Below are 23,521 nucleotides of genomic sequence, written 5' to 3'. Positions count from 1 at the left end.
AATGGATGGATGGATGGATGGACATGAGGGATACATTTGACATATGTTTCACATATCATAGGCCAACAAGCCATTAAAAGTAATTTAAATATGGAAAATCACTTTTTGGCAAATACAAGAAATCACTTTTCAGCACAACACTGTCTGTGCAGTGCGTCCAGAGTGTAGAGAATTATTTCAATCAAATAAAAAGTGAAATTCAGAGCATAGCAGCCAAATCAGACTGTTTTTTTGATCGTGAGGTACAGAGCTGAGGATGTGAAGCTGCAGACTAAGGCAGAGCAGCGTGGATGGTCGAGGAGAGGTTGCAGTACTGGTGATTAGAAGCAGACATGGACGAGATGATCTTAAAAATAGTTTGTCCAGCTGTCCACATATCCATCCAGCCCTTCTGGCTCTCTGACAGCTGGCACAGCTTCCAGCCTGATGAATATGTTGGCTGAGGGCGAGGAGCTTTCTCTAGCCCAACCAACTACTTCATCTAGGAGGAAATGTTGATCTCATCATCGCCGTTCCAACATCGGCCGTCCAAGTCCACACTACTGAATACTGATGGATATGTGGACAGCTGGACAAAGCCTCATCACTGCAGCAGCCTCCTCTGCCTGAAGCTCTGCTGATCAGGGTGGGTTAACGAAAACCTTTGGCCAGCTCGTCAATGCCACTGCAGCTAGTCTCCCACAGAAGGACCCTTGATTCTCTGCCGTAGAAATGGTGACCTCAGACTCCCCCAAAGAACTCATATCTAAAACAGAATTTCCAGTTTTGTTTTGCTGTTGTGAAATATAGGTTACTGGGGTCACTGGGGAGACATTTAAATTTGTAAAATGTAAAAAGAAAAAAACAAACCAAAAAAATCACTTAGAACTATGACAAATGCAATTAAATGAAAAAAAAAAAGGTTTAATTCCATATTTATACATACATTTTTTTCACAATCCATGGGATGCATGAAGCTCTCACATTCAAGACCCTTGAGTTAGTACATTAAAACCTTGTATCTGTCCACAGACCCTAATTATAGTCTGAATCTGAATTCTCCCAATACCAACAGCATTGTTATTTATGTTTCCAGTAGTCAGAATGAAACTGTCCAGGTTTGAGCAGGAAGCAGTTTTGCTATAGCTGAAAGGCAGAAAGTGACAAAGTCCAAAGGAGTTATGTCCTGCTAGTTCAGGGCATAACAATTAAAATACAAAGTTGCCTGACAGTCAAATGAAAACTCTGACATGGAGCAATAAAGGAGAAACACACAAGGCAGGGTAAATACACACAATAACAAATAACAAAGACAAGGACATGGTTATATATGCAGGAAGGTCAGGAATGACAGAAACTAATCAAGGAGGTAAAACTAAACACAGCACACAGGAGACCAGAAACTACTGTAACAAAATGAAACCTCAAATGACTCAACAGGAAAATACGTTACACAGAGGCAGGAATTTGACAAGAAGATACAAAAAGGCACGGCTAAACTGAACCAAAACACAATAAAGTAAATATAAATAACAATGTAAATTCCAAAGTAATAAGAACTGGGGACTAAGAATCGTAACACAGAGGGTGACAGGAAACCTGATCGGAAATGGAGTTAAAAAAACTCAATGGAATTCAAAACCCCTGGACTACTATGGAAGAGACAGAAATCAAGAGAAAATAAACAAACCTAGAATAGAGGAAAAAATAAGATAAAACCAAATTAGGTTATTAATTACAGACTTGATAAGAAGTCTACACAACAAAACTCAGTGACCGTGACACCACACACCTGTTGCAACTTTTCCACACATTATACGGTATACACAGATGGATTTTGGCTCCATCTCATTTACAGTATATGTTTGAATGTATTTCTTTTTTAAAGGAAAGCTGGTGAAAATGCTCCTAAACCCACAAATTTAACAGGTATCCAATGACCTCTGTTCCATCACTGACTGTGTCACAAATCCCCGTGGACGTGCCCAGAAAATACAAACAAAGCAATAAATTGTCAAAGCAACAACTAAACCAGACAGTCACACACTGCAATCTTGCGTATGGTCAGTCGGCCTATAGTCTACTGGTTTTTAATTTAGAGCTGGTCACTAGATAATTGCATGTCTGGCTCTTGTTGCTGGTCTGTTTGGTCATCCTTTTCTTGAGTTAAACCTTTTTAAACGTAAAGCTAACTCCTCAAAATCTCAGCTGATCTACTTCACGAGAGACTGCACAGATGTGGTTTTATAAGGAGTCAAGTTAGTGATCAAAAGTGAGAGTTTAAAAGTGTAAGTGTTTTGGTTACCTCATTATTTTTTGTTTGTTTATAGATTTCCAGTATTTTTTTTTTTTTACAAGAGGTTCCTTTGAGTTAAATTTAAAAAAGTGATTAACCTTTGCATGGTGTGGAGAGAATCTTTAACTTGTTGGAGGTCCTTGAGTGAATATGTTTTAGTAATGGGAGAATATATTCACTTTTACTGTGATATGAGTCTTACATATATATAAAATTGGAAGCTTTATGATTGTTTTAGCTGCTTTCTATATGTGTGGAATGACACACAAATTTGTACATTAACTCAAAAACCTGAAAGCAAAAATTCTCATTTTTCATCCTCACTGAAGTTGATATTATCAAAAATATTCATTTTGATTCTGTGCTTGCACAAATGTAAGCTGTATTGGGGACTATAGTTTTTGGAATTTAATCTTCAACTAATTTTAAATACAGATGTGCACAACATAAGTGCAACCCTGTGGGGTAAGAACAGGTGTACACTGTGGTTCAGTAGTTTTTATTGTTAAATAAATTTTAGTGACACTTTATGAGCTCATTAGACATGTGGTTATCTTTGGTTATGCAGACAGGTTTCACACACGATCCAACCACCTCACGTGTTGCTCATATCCCCAGATGCTTTTTTTTAGATGAGCAAAAGTTGATCATTTGCAGAAGTTGCAAATGGTCAACTAGAGTTTTATATTTAAGTGAACTGAAGTGAACTGAGCTTTGAACATTTGCCAGCTCCTACCTGACAGGAAGAAGAGCGGCTTAAAATCAAAGGTTGTTACAATTGATTGATGGTTCTTGTCTTTGTCTTGATCTTTTTTCTCCTCTCAGTCATTGAGGCCAACCATAATGTCACCAACTACATACCTGAGAGTGCCCTCCTCATCTGCTCTGGTTTCATTTTGGGTGGCATGATTTGGGGTGCAGACAAGGTGCAGACCTTCTCACTGAGCCCAACAGTCTTCTTCTATTTCCTGTTGCCTCAAATCATTCTGGATTCAGGCTACCACATGCCAAACAAGCTCTTCTTCACAAACCTGGGTGCTATTTTGATCCATGCCGTCATTGGGACCTGCTGGAATGCTGCCAGTTTGGGGCTGTCGCTATGGGGGTGTCACATGGGAGGAGCCATGGGTAAGAGAGGATCTTTAATTTATTCCATTTCAGCACACCTGCTGCTGCGACTCACACAGAGGAAGCGATCCATTCTGAGATGTTTAGACTGATAGCTACGATTTGTGATATTTGTAGTGTTGCTTAGCATACTAAAGGATTATTAAAAATCTAAGTAAAAGAAGGAGACATTTAAAAATATCAGTTAGTTACTTCGTTGGAACTAACAATCCACATTTTGAGGCTTGACTGATAAGGATTTGGTCGGCAGCATGTTGGTTATTATAATCCAGAAGGGGCCAAATTTGGAAAAAAGGGTGGATTTCTACATTATCAGCTACTGATAGAAAGCTTGGTTATTAAGCTGTGTGCATAAACTGGAGGCTAATTAGAGCTATTTTCTTTTTAAATATTCACATTTAACTCACAAAACGTTTTGCACAAACTCTGCATCGTAATAATTGAACTGTGCATAAAACATGCACAGTAAATCTTGCTGGCTGCACAAAACAGAGAAAAAAAAACTTTATTTATATAACAAAAAACTAAAATACAAATTCATGTTTCTCAACGTGTAGCAGACAAATAGTGGGAAAAAAGGCAATTAACAATGGAAGCGAGACAGACCATCATAACACACACATTGTTGTGACACAAATGACACAAACATAAGCACTTCAAACCTGGCTTTATATTTTACCCCTGAAGGCTGTGATTGTTCTGGAACAAAGACATGAGGAACAAATGAAAGTTGTACAGTCACATGACTTAAGCAAGCTGCCTGAAAAGAGCTTTCTTTAGTATTACAGAAATCCTTTAATACTTTACTTTTATTCTTTGTTTGAATACATTAAACAACAGCATCAGTAGCTGCTAATTTGGTTTAATTCCCAAACTTTCTCCAAATGCAGACTTAATAAGTTTATTTTATGCTTAGGCCTTGTCCACTGCACTGGACGAGACTGGAGAGAGATTTGACACGATTTATTCTATTAATGAATTAGAATGCTTACTTTGTAATTCTCAGCTACAGAAAATATGAGCTAGGTTTATTGTATTTCCGGCCCTCTGTATCTGTACAGGTGACCTGGACATCGGTCTGCTGCAGTATCTTCTTTTCGGAAGTCTGATGGCTGCTGTGGACCCCGTGGCTGTCTTAGCTGTGTTTGATCAGGTCCACGTTAACGAAGTCCTCTTCATCATAGTGTTTGGAGAGTCGCTGCTCAACGACGGTGTGACAGTGGTTAGTATGATAAACTCTGTAAACGCAAGCTTTTCACCAAACCAAAACGTGGAGTCTGCTTACACACCGCAAAGAGCAATGAGGCCGAGACCTTACCGAGACGGGGAGCTCAGGTTTCTAGAATCTAAAACAGCAGCGCCTGTTCCTTTAATGACTATTAAAACCTTTACTGTGAAAAAGCAAGCCAGAGTCCTTTAACAGAGCACCTGGTTAACTTTGTTAGGCTGGACACTGACTCAGTATTAATATTAATGTCTAACATCCAAAAACCTGCCTCCTAATAATGTCAGAAAGCTTGACATAACAAGACAGAATAAAAATTGCGTATACATCACAATTCATTTGACTTTGACCTTTGACTGTACTTGACATCATTTTTATACTCTTGCATTTAAGAAATTTTTTCTTTAAAAAATCACATTACATTTAATACATTTAAAGGGTTTAATTGTTTTATTATTATTATTATTATTATTATTATTATTATTATTATTATTATTATTATTATTATTATTATTATTATGTTACATATTTTGTGTGCAGGTAAACTTTAAAACATTGCAGTTTCTAAAATGGGACCTAAAATGGGACCTGCCGAGCCTTCTTTACGAGGGTGTTGGTGTTATGGATCCAACATTAACATAAGACCATTGGAGATGTGGGTGCCCAACAAATTAAAGATTGAGACAGATTCCATCTGTTCTCCTCCTATAAGAGGGGAGAGGACCCGTCTATGCCTCTCGAAGTCTCTACCTATGTCCTGAAGAAATTGGACCTTTGGTGATTAGGATGTCTGGACTTATGGTGCTGAATGAGCTGTAGTAGTGATCATATTGGGCAAAGGTGTGAGATCCTCTGCAAGTTGGATGCTGCTGTTGTGGATTGGGGGGCTCTGGCCTTTGTAGTTGGTGAGCGTTTGGATGCCCCTCCACACCTGAGGAAGTGAGGAAGCCTCCTTGGCCTGTTTGATGCCCCTCCTCAGGTTGGCAGGGATGTGGAGCAGAGAAAGTTGGTGTACCAAGTAGTATGGTAATCTTTGATGATGTTGCAGGCTCTGATGAGCTCTGCAGCAATTTCTTTTCTGAGACACTGGAGCTGCAGAATAAGATGGAGATAGAGCTACTCAGCAAGTTTTCAAGGTGCCTCATTAGAAAGTGGAGCGAATGGGGAGGGGAAGGTGTGCTCTCCTCATCCGGCACAGCGATGCAGGTGCTTCCGAGCCCGTTTAACTACTGATGCTGTATTAAGTGACCAGCCCAGGCTATCAGTTATCTGTACTCCCAGAAACATGATGCTGCCAACTATCTTCACCACTGCTGTGTCATCTGCATACTTAATGATGTGATTAGAAGCAAGTGCAGCACTGCAGTCATGTGTCAGCATTGTCAACAGCAGTGGGCTTGGGAACGAGGCCTGTTTGCCTGATTGAATTCTCCTACTACAATACAAACGCCCTCTGGCAAAGTGGCTTGAAACTCAGTGAAGGTCTTAAAGATCACTCAGGGTCTATTTTGTGTTTGCACTGGAGGGGATGTTTACAGCCATAATATTCATAGTGGTAAATTCTCTGGGCAGGTCACACAGTCTGCCATTAACAGTGAGCAGCTCTGTTTCAGGAGAACACTGACTTAAGACCGCTGCTGTGTTTGTACTTCATCTGTTGCTTGTGTAAATACAAAACCCACCTCCACAGAATTTACCACAAAATGTTTGGCTCCTGTGTAGCCACATTGTGATTAACCCCATGCAGACTAACTACATAATCAGGAACAGGGTTCAGCCATGTCTCAATCAGAACCATGGCACAGGAGTCTCTCACCTCCCGTTTTGATGTTAGGTCCAGCAGTGAGAATATGATGGAAGTTTATCTCCTGTTGAGTGCTACATACTAGAAAAGAAAAGTCTGAAAACATTCCAGTCTGACTGTCCAAACGCTGACAGTTTTTGTTTGTTTCTTTTATATATATACTGATCACTCAATAAGTTTTCTTTTTTTTCTCTTAGGTGCTTTTTAATGTGTTTGATGCATTTGTATCGCTGGGAGGAGGCCGAATTAATGCAGCAGAAATTATTAAAGGAATAGGTAAGCTATAACATTTATCTGGTAAAAGAAAATGTATTTGTTCATGCAGTGTAATTGCTCACAGTCAAGTCTGGCAAAATAGACAGTGTAGAGTGTCCCTGCTGCAACACACAAATGTGTTGACCATTTTGATTTGTCGGGTGTGGACACAAAATAAATTAAACACTTTTTATGCTATCACTGCCCTGTAAGGCTAGTATGTTTTAGAGGGGAGTAAACAATAGCACTAAAAAATAGATTTTTATATGTTTCCTCTCTCTCCACAGTTTCCTTCTTTGTGGTTGCATTTGGTGGTTCCCTTGTGGGCATAGCATTCGGCATACTAATTTCACTTCTGACCAGATGCACAAAAAGCATCCAGATCATCGAGCCAGGCTTCATCTTTGTCATGGGATACCTTTCCTACCTGACTGCTGAGATGCTTTCTCTGTCTGCTATCCTTTCGTGAGTATTTCACAACTGAAATATAATTTGTTTTATTATGTCTGTATCCATTTTATATATGTAAAAATGAGGTAAACATATTTAGAGTTTACTTTGCGGTTCCTTCTGTAGGACTACATTCTGCGGTGTGTTATGTCAGAAGTACGTCAGAGCAAACATGGATGAGAGTTCCGTCCAAACAGTCAAATATGCCATGAAGGTTTTCGCCAACGGATCAGAAACCATCATCTTTGTTTTCCTCGGTATCTCGGCCATCGATAAGGTTATCTGGGTTTGGAACACGGGCTTCATCCTCCTCACAGTCTTCTTCGTCTTTGTGTATAGATTCATTGGTGAGATTTTGTTGTTTGGCTATCACTGTTGAGTCAAAGCATCACACACATTGTGGGGTAAAAACTTGGTGTGTTATGCAAAGAAATCTTCTGCTGCTGCAGCACAAAGACCAAATGACACACATTTACAAGAATACGTGTGTCAAGAACACTGAGCGACCGGACTCAGAGGCAGGATTCACAGTATTCAAGTTTAGTGAGCTTATTTACAATGAAAACACCAGAGTGATACATACAGGTAGGGATAAGGGAAAATAGGGGCTCCAGGAATCCAGGGGAAGGGGCAGCCAAACAATGTCTTCTCATTTACTCTGCTCAGGCTGTCTCTAAAAACACTGTGCGGCAGGGAAAATCCAGGAAAGGTCTGTACACAAGAGGGACAACAATGAGATTAGTATGAGGCAAAGAAAACACTAGACTTGAGTGCTGAGCTTTACTAAAAGCGTAATTCAACAATCCAGCAAAAAGCACCACCGATGTGTGAAGTCTTTAAATAACTGTGTGTGTTTGTATGTCTATTCCAGGTGTGTTTTTCCTGCAGTGGATCCTTAACAGGTACAGGCTGGTCCCAGTTGAATTAATAGATATGGTGATCATGAGCTACGGTGGCCTACGAGGGGCTGTTGCGTATGGCCTGGCTGTGTTGCTGGATGAGAAAAAGATAAAGGAGAAAAACCTGATGATCTGCACTACTCTCATTGTGGTGTACTTCACTGTCATCTTGCAGGTAGTGAATTTTTGGAGTTGATAATTCGCTAAAATATGTGTACATTAGTTTGCTTGTTAATTACACAGTCTGTGTTAGAGCTTAATTTTGTTGGCACATTTGTGCTTGACATTGTTACAGGGAATAACGATGAAACCTCTGGTCATGTGGCTTAAAGTAAAGAGAGCTGCAGTAACTGAGGTCTCACTCCTAGAGAAAATTACAAACAAGGTAAATCTAATAAAACACGTCATGTTTCACCGACAAAAACGTTTCCCGCCCAGTTTCTACAAAGTCCTTCTCCTTTCTTTAGATGTTTAATCACACTCTGGTTGCCATCGAAGACATATCAGGACAAATAGGAGATAACTACTTCAGGAGCAAGTATGTACAAGACTTAATACATAATTCCAAAATGCCTTTTAATTTTAAAGTAAGCAACAGTGATATTTCTTTTTGTAAAGGTGGAGGCATTTTGAGGAGAAGTGGATGACGCCATTTTTGATGAAGCCATCTGCAAGGAAGAAACAAGATGACGTGTTTGATGTCTTCCATCAGCTGAACCTCAAGGATGCCATGGAATATGTGACTGAAGTGAGAATCATTTGTGCAAATTCAAGTATGTTTTGCTCAAGTACAAATTAAATGAAACTGAGAAGATTACTGCTGGTGTCTTCTGTTGCAGGGCGAGCGTAGAGGCTCTCTGGAGTTTGTCCGTAATGACAGCGCCATTCTTGATTTCAAGAAAAAGCTGGAAAGTGAATACACAGAGGTCATGCCTGACATCCCACCATACATGATAAATGATCATGGTGCAATGTTCACTATGGGGTGAGCAATCTGGATTTTTATGACAGTGTGAAAATATATACAGAGGGTAAAATAAGTATTAAACACGTCACCGATTTTAAGTGAATATATTTCTAAAGGTGTTGTTGAAATAAAACTCTCACCAGATGTCAGTAACAACCCATCCAATCCACACATGCAAAGAAATCAAACTATAGATGTCCATAAATTCAGTTATGTATAATAATGAGAAATGACACAGGGATAAAGTGCATACTGAATTTTTTTTAATGCTTTGTACAAAAGTCTTCGTGGTTTCAAGAAACTAGTCACATGCATTGCCAGGCGCATCTGGTCATGGGTAGTTTATGCTGAAATGATGTTCCTTCCACTTCTGGATTGTGGCCCCAGCAGTGCTCACTGCAACCTTCACTAATTTCAAAATATCTTCTCTAATCAATGCCATCAGTGTGTTTTGCAACAATTATGCTCTGACGGTGTTGCGAGAGCTCACTGGTTTCACTGATCATGAGATGCTTGCCGTGTGGCACCTTGATAATGAGACACCAGTTTATAACCCATCAATTGGGACTGAACAAGCTGAAGTTAATTTGCACTGAGTGGCTGGATTGCGTTCTAATTGCTGGTGTCATGACTTTTCATGGCTTTTTGCATCTCCCTTTCTTCATGTGTTCAATGCTTTTACTTTGTGTCATTTTTCATTTTATACATAAGTTAATTTCTGGACATGCATAGTTTGATGTCTTTGTATGTGTGGATTGGATGGGTTGTTCCAGATATGTTGTGAGAATTTGATATTAATAGCACCTTTAGAAATATATTTAATTAGAAAATTTGTGTACTGATTTGATGCATTCAATACTTTTTATACCTACTTAATAGACACAACTTACTGCAACTATTCAGTGCCTTCAAACAGCTTCCGTTCACCACCATATTTTAAAAATGAAACCAGACTCTTTTGATATTGTTGTATTGCTTTAAGTCAGTGACATGATTGGCTTCCTCTGCAGTAGAGACCATATTCCATCAGTGAGCCTGGAAATGCACGAGCAGACCATGAAGGCTATGAGGGGAGCTGAGGCAGTTGATGTTCACCACCTTCTTGATCAGCATCTCTACAAGAGCAGAAAACAGGTAATGAGCAAATTCAGTCATTGCATGAGGGACTTACTAAAGCATCCTAGTAATACATGTCCATTTAACCATTAAATTACTGAGGTGTATGTGAACTAAAAACAACAAACTGTTATTTATGGCTGGCTATAGACAAATGTATATTTTATGTATATATGCAAATCCTCAGCTTATTTGCTTGAACTGTGGCTGAGCTTGACTTTGTGTCCTTCCTGAACTATTGTTGGTTTCTGTTTTATAAAGCAGTAACAAACTGACTTCTCATTCTGTTGTTTATAGTATCGCCACGGGTTCAGTCGCAGTGATTTCAAAATCAACAGAGATGAGAAAGAAGTCCAGGAGATCTTCCAGAGAACCATGAGGAACCGGTTGGAGTCATTCAAGTCTGCAAAGATGGGTGTTTCACCTCCAAAGACAATTGTCAAGTACTCAAAGAAAGAACAGCAGGAGAAGGTAAAGACAAAAAGAGGGAATAAGCACACCCTACCACTGTTTGCAGAGTTGATTATGTCTCTTCTGAAGTCCAGTGAAGAGGAAATACGGTCCTTCCCCAAAGCTTCATTTTTAGTTTTTTTTTTCCATTTGACTTCAGTGTAGTACTGAAAATCCTTGGTACAAGACAGTGGTCTGGAAACTGAAAACCAGCTGCTGGACTTTTGAGAGAGAAATGTTGTCCTTTTCTTTTTAAATATTGCGTGGCTCAATAGACCTACGTCATCTTTTTATGGTTTTCTGTTTCATGATGCTCCAAATGTTTTTAGTTGGTAAAAGTTCTGGACTGCAGGCAGGCTGGTTCAGCACCCAGACTCTTCTATGAAGTCATGCTGCTGTGATAGCAATCTGCAAATTAGCAAAGCCTTCCCTGAAAAACATGTAATCTGGATGGGAGCATACTGTATGTTGACCTTTATACATACCTTTTAGCACTGCTGGTGCCTTTCCAAATATGCAAGCAACCACTTCCATATGCATCTCCATACCATCCAAGATGCAGCCTTTTGAACTGAGTGCTGGTAACAATCCAGAGAGTCCCTCTCCCCGTTAGTCTTGAGAATGTGGTGTCCATGTCTTGCAAAAAGAATTTCACATTTTAATTCATCTGACCATGGAACAGTTTTTTCATGTTGCCTCAGTTTCTTTGTTTTTATGATTTTTTAAAGGCACGTTGTGTTATATTTCTTCTTTTGTCTTTGATGTCAAGAAACATTTAATTTTATTAATTTTTAAATCCTGCCTGGAAGCTTTATCAGTCAGAACCATGATCTGAATGTACTGTTATGCCAAACAAACTTGGATCTTTCCAAGATCAGCTCTATAAATTCTCTATAGGCTCCTCTTGTTCATGTGCGTCATTTATCTAGGTCAAGTTTATTTATATAACGCATTTCCCAGAGCTCATGCTGCACAAAGTCTTTAAAAACTAAAATGCAACTAAAACAATTAAAATGTGCAGCAATAAAAATATAAAAGAGAAAAAGTAATACAATAAGACAATAAAGACAGCCAACACAACAATGGCCATAAGGGATATTTAGACATGGAGTGAAAACAAAAGGAAGCATTAAACAATACTTGGAAGTGCACAGATTTGTGCGCGAATTGCCAAAGGACAATGGGACACTGAGACATTAATACAAATCAAGGAGACCGAGACAAGGGAATTAGATTCAATACAAAGCACAGGTGACAACAAGATGCCAAAGGAAAGATAGGAGCTAAACACAATGGGGCACAAAGGAAAGACTAAGAAAACAATAATCAGCAATAATAAACGATACAAAATAAACCCAAGTCAGACACTTTTCAAAATAATCAGAAACTCAAACAAGGAACTAGGACTTGAGATATGCAGAAATGTGGCAAACAAGAATAAATAATAATTGATTGTTGTTGATAAGTGATTGCAGAGTGCCCTCTGCTAGACAAACTAGGAAACATCGCTATGGGTTGGACATGGCTGAGGGCGTTGATCTTGTCTCTTTTACTTTACCTTCAGTTTTTTTTAAACATCATATGTGATTAAATAAATCTCCTTCGTTCTACAGACCCCAAATGGAAAGTCAGTGAGCAAGACTAAACTCTGCCATTCTGGTGATGAAGGTTTGTCTGCTTGTGGGGTTTTTTGTGTTTTTGTTTTTTTCAGATTTAAAGTCTTAGCAAACTAATTTTCTCATTTTCATTTTTAGACTTTGAGTTCTCAGAAGGAGATAGCGCCTCTGGCTATGACTCGTCATACCCTTCTTTCTCCATGAGAGCCACGTACAGACCAGGAGGTGAGATCAATGCACTTTCTACATCCTGTATGAAACCAAACATATATTTTTGAGAATGATTAAGAGAGTAGCAGATGCTGTTATTATAAACACAGAGATTAGGGAAACATACAACAGAGGGAACTAAATAGACAGTTTGTGTGCAATAAAAACCCCCAAAAAAGGTGAAATATAAAAGTGTGGTAGAAAGGTCTCTACAGAGCTGCAGATGAGCCACAAACCACACCACACAACAAAAAGTATGTAAGGGTTATGTAAGGGTGAGCTGCAGGGTAAAGGCACCAGACTGTCATACAACACAAGGACTTTGTACTAGTGGGCTGACAGGTTTAAAATCAGCAAATGTTCGATCCGTCTGTGTTGAATATTTCCATTCTTACCTGTTGGGAACAGTTTAGGGCTACAGTGCAAATATGAAAGCAGCTCATTATCATAGAATTTATTTCGAATTTCCTAATACTGTTCTGACTCTGCAAGCAAACACCTATAAAACACTTTCACAGTTGAGTTTATGTATAAATGTCAAATAAAAAAAAACAACAACTCCAGAACAGCGAGTGTATTTGAGTTTAAACGTTTAAGCTGAATTAAAGTGGATAGACCACAAGCGCAAGGGATGAGCAGCCAATAATGGTTTCACTTGTATGAAAATGTAATGCAGAGAACAACAGTGGCCCTAATATTGAACCCTGAGGTACTGATTCAGTTTTTTCTTTCATTAAGGTGGGATTGAGAACCCAGCCTTCGTGCCAGATCTGTACCCCACGGATTTGTTGCAGGAGATCCCTCCTTGGCTGGCAGAGAGTGAACCCGACAGCAGCATGGTGGCTCCGTCATTGCGAGCCCAGGCGAATCTTCCCAATTCACCTATGGAAATGCGCCGCCTGGGGCTTCTTCGTGCCAGCACTCGCTCTACTGACACAAAGCAGATGAACAATGATCAGTTGCCCCCTCCACCAACATCTCCTCCTCCCCCTCCTCCTCCCAGTGGCCAAATGTAACTGTATCCCAATGCAGACACCCTGTTCTGTCTCACTTGAACCTGGAACAAAGACACAAAACAAACCTCAGACTAATTAACCATCTACTCTCATACTGACAAGAAAATGTTTATTTTTCCATGACTATGGTTAGCTCCTGTGTTTCTACACAAAACATTTACATAACCTCTTTAAACAACCCCTGCTGTTTTTAGGTTCACCCTTCACTTGGCAAAAGAAAAACTGCACTGAAACAAATCCTTTATGTTCAACATTAGATATATGTTGAACATTGTCATATAGTCTGTGGTTTGTAGTAAACATGCTATTGAAAATTATTATTTAAGGGTTTTTTTTTCAAAACATCTTAATATTATGTAAAAACATTTCAAATGACGTGTAGATCTCAATTATAAAAACAGTGATTTAAAATACTTTCTGAATCTATAATCCATACATTCGTATTGCAGAATACCACAACAACTTTCACCACTTGGGGCACTATTTTGTGTGAAAGATGAAATATTACTAACAAATAAAATGCTACATAGGTCAATGATGCAAACACATTTTAGTGGGATGCATTTAAACATTTGCAGCATATATAACAGAGGTGGGACCAAGTCATTGTTTTGCAAGTCTCAAGTAAGTCTCAAGTCTTTATCCTCAAGTCTCAAGTCAAGTCTCAAGTAATGTCAGGCAAGTCAGAGTCGAGTCTCAAGTCACTGGTGTAAAAGTCCGAGTCAAGTCACAAGTCTGAAACTTTGAATTTCAAGTCCTTTCGAGTCTTTAAAAAAAACAAAACGAAAAAATAATGTTGCAGTTATGCTAAATGTAAATATTAGACCATGTAATTTTAAAATCTGTGTTTTTCTCAACACATGACAAAATAGTTAACTTAGAAAATATACACAAATTGTGAAATTGCACCTCTTTAAAATGCAGCTCAATTAAACCTAGCTCCAAGAATAATTTTCACCGACAGTTCTGAGATACGCTGCATGTTATTCTTGGATGCGGTTGTAGGACCAGCTTTAAAATCGCATGACAAAAATATCATACACATTAAAAAAACTGTATCACCAACGTAGCCTGGACAACATTTGCTAGTTAGATGAAGTCAGCTATCTCATCGTAGCATATTTATATGCATATTTATAATCATACGGTTCTTGGAGTGAGTGCATACACTCATGAAGTTTAGTAACTTCAGGTCACTGCAACAAGCCCAGGTACAGTTTACCGACGGATGGGTGCAGGACCTTGAAATGCACCGTGTAGAACGAAAGACCATCGTACGTATCATAAGTTTACCAGTCTCACAAATCGTCGTCATAAATACACATTCGTTAACCGTTTATTAATAGGACCTTTGAGCTCAACGGTAATTAATTAGTAGTGGAAATAATTTCTGGTAGCATCACAGAAATGTAGCAGTGACAATAATACTGTATGCTGTAATCGTACTGGGCAATTAGTGATACAAAAAACCTGTTTTATCCTGTGAATAAAAGTATATGTTTTTGTCAATGTACCATAATAACAGAGGCGAAACGCAATATTGTGTCAGGACAATTCACTATTTATGCACAATAAATAAAGGAGCATAGCGCAACAATTTCTGTTCAGCGCCAGACTTGCTTGTAACCTATATCACCAGTTATGTTAAGAAAAATGACGTATTAACTACTACAGCAGACTGACCTTTGTGTAAATGCTTGGAGCAGACTAACCTGTGAGCTGGAGGGTTCTGGGACGTTATAATTGGTCTTTGAATGGCTGCAATCCAGGCCACCCGTCGCCTCTTTGTTACTTCGGAAACATGGCTCGAACAATTTCTCTTCAACGAGGTAATCCGATAACAACCGATCTCTTTACCCGTCGGCTTCCCATGGCTGTCATGCGACCGGCTATTGCAGTTAATAATACAACGGCTTCTTGTGTTTCTTTTTATCGCTGTATAACTGATTTTAATTGAAAGCCTGCGTGCGCTAGTACCGCTTGCCACGAGTTCCCAGAATCCTTTGCGGTTCTACCCGTGAATGACGTCACATTTTCAATCTCTATATAATATGCATGTTAAATTTTGTATTTGGGGTAAAATATCAAGTCTTTTCAAGTAAACCGGTTCAAGTCCAATTCAAGTCCCAAGTCATTGGTGTAAAAGTCCAAGTCAAGTCACAAGTCTTAGAACATTTTTTCAAGTCAAGTCTAAAGTCATAAAATTAATGACTCGAGTCTGACTCGAGTCCAAGTCATGTGACTCGAGTCCACACCTCTGATATATAATGCAGATTCTTAGTATTATTTAGTGAGGCTCCAGCCTGCTCTGAAAGCTCTCTGTTTTTTTGACTTTTGACTCTTGCAACGGAAGGAAGAGAGGACATCCCAAATATGGTCATCTCAGATGCTCCACCCACCTTCCGTTTCAGTGGGTCAAACAATTAGGAAAAAGTTGGTTTAAAGGCAGATGATGAACTAAGAGGTATTCATTAAGGGCCAGTAGAAGATAAATGAGGGTATAAATGAGGATTATTATGAACCATGAATAATGCAAAGCTACTCTTGTCTGAGAATCAAAATCTGCAGGTGTAAATGAGTTTGATGTGCCCATTTTAATTTCTTGTATTGTTTTAATTTTCTAATAAATAGAATAGGTGTGACTGTTTCTCTGTCTTTCTGTGTTAGCTCTGGCGACTTTCTTAGGGTGTACCCTCCCCAGCACCCTTCACAACCCTGAATTGGATAAATGGAAGAAAATGGAGAGATGAACTGATTAAGTGTATTATCGAAAATCGCATGAAAAAGAACTTTAACCTCTTAAGCCCCAATGCCCCCTGATACGGGGGCTAAAGGCAGGAGATCAGTTAGGCTTGGGGCTTAAGAGGTTAAAAGGATGTAAAAAAATCTTTTTAATCAACTCCATCTGAGAAGTTTAATATTGGTGAGAAGCTGCTAATAAAGCCATTCACAGGCTTAAATTATACCCCTGAGTAAAGTGACCAAACTTGCTGGTCTGGGTACAAAAGTGGGTTGAGCCAGACCAGCATCATAATGGGCTGTGTTTCACGAGCTGTGAAAAGCTGTATCCTTGATATACAGGAGAGCAGAGAGTGGATACTATGCTCTGGTCAGAAGAAGAGGTGGATGTATGTGGAACATTTATGTCAACAATCTACACAATAGTTTGCTGATGGTTTATAAAGGATTTTATCCAAAAATGGCAGCTTCTTGGGGATTTACACTTTTTCTCTGCGTGCTGCTGATGGTGTGTAGAGGCTTGAGCCTTGCGGATGAAGATCCAGATCAAACCTTATCAAGCAGTGGTCAAGTAAAAGCCCTTAATCCAGAAATAGACAATGCACTGAGCTCAAACCATGGAACAACTGGAGAAGGTGGCCATGCAGTGGAGCCCATCACTACACTGCCTATTGTGTCCTGGAAGTGGCATCATGTCACCACCCCGTACCTGGTGGCCCTGTGGATCCTGGTTTCCTGGCTCTGCAAACTTGGTGAGTCCTGCAAAGTCCTGTTTCTGCAAGGCTCCGCTCTCCCCTCATCAACCAGAAACCCTGGAAAAGCTATTTTTGCACAAAGCTATTAAAACCTATTTTAGCTAGAATTTTACACTCAATTTGAATATCTATTGTGTAGAACACAGATAGAAAAATAATGAGAATTTAAAAAAATTTAACTATTTGCTGCTATCTACATTGTTAATTGGTGATTTTGTCTCCACACCTTAGGGGTTAAAGTGGGATTCAGTAGGTGGGATGTTATAGCAGTGCAGAAAAGAAAATAATTGTAGAACATAGAAGTAGGTCCCAATAATTTCCAGATTTCTTTGCCTGCAGTCTGTGAGCAGCAGAGCTGTGCTGCTACTCTTTGTAGATTCCATCCATCCATTGTCTTCCACTTATATAAGCAGATGTAACATGAACTACCGTAACTGATTTCCCACTCCTAGACAGTGTAAACCTCTTAGACTGACCATGAACACTATCGCTGCTCTACACCAACCCAACATTCAATTTAACTCAATTTACTTTTATAGCGCCAAATCACAACAGTCGCCTCGGAGCATTTTAGATTATAAGGTAAAGACCGTACGATAACATAGAGAAAATCACAAAAATCTGATTATCTCCTTTGAGGAAGCACTTGTGGACAATGGAAAGGGAAAAAATGGGGAGGAAGACAGGCCAATAGACACATTATAGAAGAGAGCCGGAGATTAACCCGTTGAACCCCATTACCCCTGGTGCAAATAGGGAACACGGGCTGTACCGCCAGGTCTGTTATTCAAATATAGACATGTACAGTATCCAAAGAAATGTCAGAATCTCAGCTAAAAGTGCACAAAACAATTTCCATGATCACTAAAAACAACTAAAACAACAAGGAATTAAAGAGACACAATTTGCGGATCCCCATGTTCTCCTGATGGCATCGACACAAACAAACAATGTCTCTGCTGGAAACACAGATCTCACAGATTCCAAAACTGCAAGATCTGTCATGTTCCAACCAACATTCAATGAACCAGCACTGCAATCCAGCCACTTTTCCTGCATAGCTGCATCTCCCATGTGGGCTTCAAGAGCATCTTCCCATCATATACCGCTATTTTCTGCCTTATTTTCTTGCAAAGACGCATTATGCACCATTTTTTTTGCAAAAATGACCTCTGACAAGAAAGTTAATTTCTTCTATTCAATACCTAAGAAATTTTGACTTTTACAGATGGTGCCAAATTGTAAAATACTTAGCTATGTCTCTAATAAAACCTCTGTAAATTTGCTCTGTTTCACTTCAGCGGCACAATTCTTTCTACAGTTGATGTCTATATGTTGATCAATGCTTTCTTCAGTTTTTGGTCTACTGCAGCACATTTGAGTCGTTATATGCTATAAAAGGCAACAAAAAAACTCTTAAAAAAGGCAGTGATCACTGTTGGCCTCTCTCAGTTTTTATTACCACTGTTCTTTTTAAAGCTCAGTTTTAAAAACCTAACAATGTAACTAAGGTCCAGCCCATGCAGCAGTATATTAATGACTAACCTCGTATTGTTGATAGATTATCTATCTCAGTTGTTCTCCTGACTTAAGTTTGGTGCGTTTACAGTTTACTCCACCAGAGTGCCTATTTTGGGTCACTTTTGCCGGTCCAAGCCCGGGTAAAGGAGCAGGGTTGGAATTGTGACATTAAAAAAAAACAATAATTGCTAAAAGAAATTTAATTTGTAGTTCTAAATAAACTCTAAATGCATTTAGGACGTTTTTTACTCATTTTATGTCTCTTCCACGATGTTATTAGCATGACCAATTATGCAAATTAGGCGATGACGTCATTTAGTGACTTCTAGCGACTTGTAGGACAACCAATAGCGATTTTCCTTACTGAGGAGTTGGCAACACTGCGGGCGAGGTGCCCACCGCAGCACCCGCTGCTTGTTGAGAGTAAGAACGATACACACTTTTACGTCAAAAAGTTGTCATAAATAAGTCTCCAATAACACCAGAGAAAGTTGCCAGATTAGTCGCTAGTCGCTTTTTACAAAAAAAAGGTCGCTAAGGGGGTCTGAAAACTTGCTAAATATAGCGACAAAGTTGCTAAGTTGGCAACACTGCATGTGGCTAGCTACCATAGCTGTGTAGCTAGCCACCACGTAGAACATCATTAAAAACCAGCTAGCCCAACTTTAGCAACCTTACAAATGTCACTACTGTTTAGTGTTCTAGGTTCATTAATGTCTGAAGTGATAGTAGAGCTGTACATTTTCAAAAATCCCTCATTCAGAACATGGTATATTATGTTTAGGTGGAAACTAGCGAGCTAACTCCTTGCTAACTTTGAACTCCGTTAAATTTGATAAATCCTGTTTTCATGGATGCCTGGATGTTCAAAATGTGTTAATTACATAAATAAAATGTAATTTTCTCTATAGCACTTCATGGATTTCATAAGAAACACACTGTAGTTGTTCACACAAAGCATAAAGGTAAAAAACAATATATACAGTGTTATCTTCATTTTAGATGGTGGTCAGAGGACCTGGTGGCGCCAGTGTCCGGCAGCCTCGCCTCTCTCAGTGCGCCCCGGGGCGGCTGTGGCTACAATGTAGCTTGCCATCACCAGTGTGTGAATGTGTGGATGACTATATATGTAAAGCGCTTTGGGGTCCTTAGGGACTAAGTAAAGCGCTATACAATACAGGCATTTACCATTTACTATTTAGGGACCTGAAGTGGAGTTTGGACCCAGAAACGGCTAATGACATCAGAAATAATAACTGGATGATTAAGCCCCACAAGTGTTAGCTTTATTTTGATACCAAAAATTGTTAACACAGAGTTTGTAACTGTAGAGATTCTAAAATACTATTGTAATTTTTCTTTTTTCTTTTTTTTAATTGTCTACCCCGCACCTGCATTATTTAATCACCAAAACTTAATACAAATTTCCTCTCTGTTTCAGTATTACTCTCAAAGCCAGCAGACTTTATACTCTTTGTTCTAGGTGGAATTTGAGTTACAGCTACCCTAGATGACGATTTTTGAACAAAGCATTTCAGAGAAATTTAATTCACAGGTACTTAGAATGTCACTACAAGGGCAACTTTAGCTGCAGTTTACGCCAAACAGGAGGAGAAAAGTGGGATCAGTGGCTGAGATTTGACCCATGTGAATTAGTTCATTTTATAAGCAGATTACATCAGTATCTCTATCTGATTAATGGATACATCTGAGCTCTTTTGGTAGTTAAATCTTGTTTCTCTCTAAGAAAAATGGTTAAATCTTACATAAGAGCTCTGCTTGTAATCAAGTACCACACATAAAAAAAACACTGTTTTCTCTCCTGTTTCAATTTCCCAGTTTGGACATACAGTAATCAGGCAGCTCTTGTTATAGCTTCCAAGCACATACTACTGGATCACTTCACTCAATTAGAAACCTTCCTATGCAAATCTGACTGACAGGAAAAATCTAGTGTCAAATTTTCAAAATAAAAGACCACCATTACTTGTACTGTTGGACAATGATGTACACTTTAGCGTCAGGCTTTTAAACAAAACAAAACAAACAAAACAAATAAACACAAGAACAGGAAACTACCTACATTCAAATGAATGGATTGATTATTTGCTCATACTATTTAAGAATGTAGCCTACTCACACTTGGCATTGCTTTTATTTTGACTGAGGGTTCTTAGACAAAACTAGGTTTGGGCTTTTGTTCTAAACTGCTTCGGTGACCTAATTTTTAATTGCAGGACCACAAAATCTTACTGAGAGCAAATTTCCTATAGAAAAGAGGGACACACATTCATGGAAAACCTTTACTAGATCAAGTTATGATCTTGATCTGTTGGTTGGCATTCATTTCAGAAAAATTTGTACAGGAGTATCATCTAACCTAACTGAGATGAGTTACGGATGAGTTTTAGACAAAAGCATTTCAGAGGATTCAGAGAATCGACCCAAAGTTTTGCACAATTACTCCGGCAACTTGAGCTGCTGCTGTCTAGAACTGATAGGGATGGGCGGTGTCACTGGATGAACTTTTATTTTAATGAGTGTTTTCTAACTGATGAATTTGATCATTTGCTCTCAGTGATTACTGGGTTTAAGTTTAAGGGAAATGGGCCATGGAACTGTGGACAATGTAAAAATATGAACAGGGGTTGTGTGCGGCAGGCAGGAATGGAGGACCCAGTATGAAGACTCCAGGATGCAAAAGGTAAACTCAAAACTCAGCTTTACTGCTGGAAATCAGAAAAACAGAAAACTAACTAAACTGGAAACACTCGTGAAGCTAAAAAGGCAGACAGACAGGACATGACACTGGATGGAAGAAAACAAAGGGGTTAAATACACAAGGAATGACGAGTGCACAGGAAACGCGACGAACACAACTGGGGCTAATTGCGCACAACGAGACAGATGATGAAAAGCCTAATATAACACATGAGACGAGGTACCTTCAAAGTAAGAGAGGCAAAAGCAGAACATGGCGCACACAGACAGGAGACAACCAAATTAAAACGGGAAGTAACAGGAACACACACACACACACACACAGACCAGACCCAGATAGACACGACACAGACGAGTCCGGGAAAGAACAGACATGAAAACACAACAAACAACAAAACACAAGGACACAGGGAAGGCAGTTTCTCAAGAACCTATTTCCTCTTTACAGATTAACAGTGCTGTCTTTCTTCCAGCATGCTTGGTACTAACTGAAGTACAATGGACAATAAATGCAGGGTCAACTATTTGTGCTTTTTCAAGAAAAAGCTTCTTTATAGCCATCGGAGTATAACACAATCTATTCAGCTAGCAAGCAAAAGACCAGCGTTAATGGATTTCACCTTCTTTGGTGCAAACGAAAGTGACAATGTTGCACTGCAGTGGCAACGAGAAGACAACCTCCAATCAGTGCAGCTAGAATGTCACTAATCTCACCATGAGTGACAGAGATACTTGCAAAAAGCAAAACTAGAGAAAAAACAATCAGGAAATAATAGAAAATCAATAAAGAGATTTTAAATTTGAGTCTCAGTCACACACAAATTTGTACAAGCACCTTTTATGTCTAAGTACTTTCTTTCTAATTTTTGGAGGTTGTCTTCCTGTTGTCGGTGCACGGGTTATCACTGTTATGTGCACCAAAGCAGGTGAAATGGATCCTGCTTCCTAACTGCACAGACTGATATATAGAAGGTTTATCTGTATGTTATATTTTAATGATCAACTCTTCATCCTCATCATTATAGTAACTTATACTTGACTCCTAACTCGGTTATGTCTCAGATACCAAGTGATCAACCCAAATCCCTCACCTGCTGAAACAATTAATTTTATGTAAAATAGGGTTCTTGAAAAAGCTCATGGACCTCAGCATGCAGTTTAACCACAGTGTCTGGAGAAAACCATCCTGGGCATGGAGAAATGTTTACAGTTTATATAGGTGTAAATGATATAGAGTGACCCTGGCAGGGTTACTGAAACAGCTCCAATTCAAGGACAACATTTCAGACACTTACTGTCAGTCTAATTTATAATAAAAATCTTAAATCTCTAATATTCTATAATATAATGCATAATTTTGCTAACACTGAAACTTATTTATCTGAAATTTATTAATTTAGTTTATTGTGTTGTTTAACAACATTTAATCCTTAAGCGTTGGGACCACAAATGACAAATTTTGTTGAGCACAGAGCCTGAGATGAAAAATACCACACAACAGTCTTGAAGTGTAGCTACTGTTCCTCCCACACTGAAAACAACCTTCATCTGACCATCGTCTGAGTGCTTGCTGTGGTGGAGACCTGCGGTCAGAATGACTGAAAAGTCAAGTCACTACTCAGTGACATTATCATTTCTTAATAATGGGAGGGGAGTTCACGCTCGACTGTGCAGCTAAATGTTCTTAAAGCACACACACACACACACACACACTAGTAGATAGCAGGTAACCGAGTGGTCATTTTTATTGTATAAAAATACAGTACAGATTTATGACAGAGAAACTTTTTTTTTTAGTTTCTTATGCAAGGCTTTCACACTCACCCCCACTCACACCTGTGCCAACAAGTCATCTAACCAATGAGGCTATTGTCCCTATCCTTCCACCTGAGGACCCGGCCTACGTCACGAGCTCCCTCTGTGGAGTGAAACTCTGCCGTCTGCTCCTTGCTATCTAATATATCACCGGGCACTGACGTAAACTCTTCTGTTTAATTATTTTCTGTTTGACGTTTATTCAGCTGTGTGAAAACCCCGGAGGAACCCTCCCGAGGGATTAATAAAGTTAAATTTAATTTAATCTAATCTAAGAACTTTAATCTCAACCAAACCGATTTAGTCACCAACAAATAAAACACTGAAAAAAAAAAACAATAAGATTTTTAAGTTATCAAAGTGACTTATATATCACGTTTAACCCGAGTAGCGAAAGACCGCGGGGGTTTGAAGACGATGTGTCAGTCGGCTTAGATATTTGAAGTTTACACAGCTACATTCTCACCTGAAAATATGTTAAAAGTTTTTTTGCGACCCAGAAAGAGAAATAAGAGTAATATTAAAACTAAGCAGCTGCCGCCATTGTTGGAAACTGGAA

The 23,521-nt window shown here is 39.0% G+C and overlaps 1 protein-coding gene across 2 annotated transcripts in view; it reads left to right on the top strand.

Moving 5' to 3' along the window:
- LOC113014932 (sodium/hydrogen exchanger 3-like) overlaps positions 1–16,058 on the top strand; it is a 19,461-nt gene extending 3,403 nt beyond the window's left edge. The window contains exons 2-16 of one of the 2 annotated variants that reach the window (XM_080295906.1): positions 3,101–3,403; positions 4,465–4,625; positions 6,630–6,708; positions 6,975–7,152; positions 7,264–7,484; positions 8,009–8,211; positions 8,332–8,421; positions 8,504–8,574; positions 8,655–8,784; positions 8,876–9,021; positions 10,017–10,137; positions 10,417–10,590; positions 12,183–12,237; positions 12,324–12,410; positions 13,134–16,058. In XM_080295906.1, coding sequence (XP_080152032.1) covers positions 3,101–3,403; positions 4,465–4,625; positions 6,630–6,708; positions 6,975–7,152; positions 7,264–7,484; positions 8,009–8,211; positions 8,332–8,421; positions 8,504–8,574; positions 8,655–8,784; positions 8,876–9,021; positions 10,017–10,137; positions 10,417–10,590; positions 12,183–12,237; positions 12,324–12,410; positions 13,134–13,411 — 2,297 coding nt within the window. In that variant the 3' untranslated portion in view covers positions 13,412–16,058. Of the gene's footprint in view, positions 1–3,100; positions 3,404–4,464; positions 4,626–6,629; positions 6,709–6,974; positions 7,153–7,263; positions 7,485–8,008; positions 8,212–8,331; positions 8,422–8,503; positions 8,575–8,654; positions 8,785–8,875; positions 9,022–10,013; positions 10,138–10,416; positions 10,591–12,182; positions 12,238–12,323; positions 12,411–13,133 lie in introns of both variants that reach the window. The other variant, XM_026156798.2, reaches the window with a different exon arrangement.
- The last annotated feature ends 7,463 nt before the right edge of the window (positions 16,059–23,521 follow it).

Source organism: Astatotilapia calliptera, chromosome 22 (genome assembly GCF_964374335.1).
Source record: "Astatotilapia calliptera chromosome 22, fAstCal68.1, whole genome shotgun sequence".
Lineage (NCBI taxonomy): Eukaryota > Metazoa > Chordata > Actinopteri > Cichliformes > Cichlidae > Astatotilapia > Astatotilapia calliptera.
Note: the sequence above shows the minus strand (reverse complement) of the source record. Positions and strands in the feature narration are given on the sequence as shown.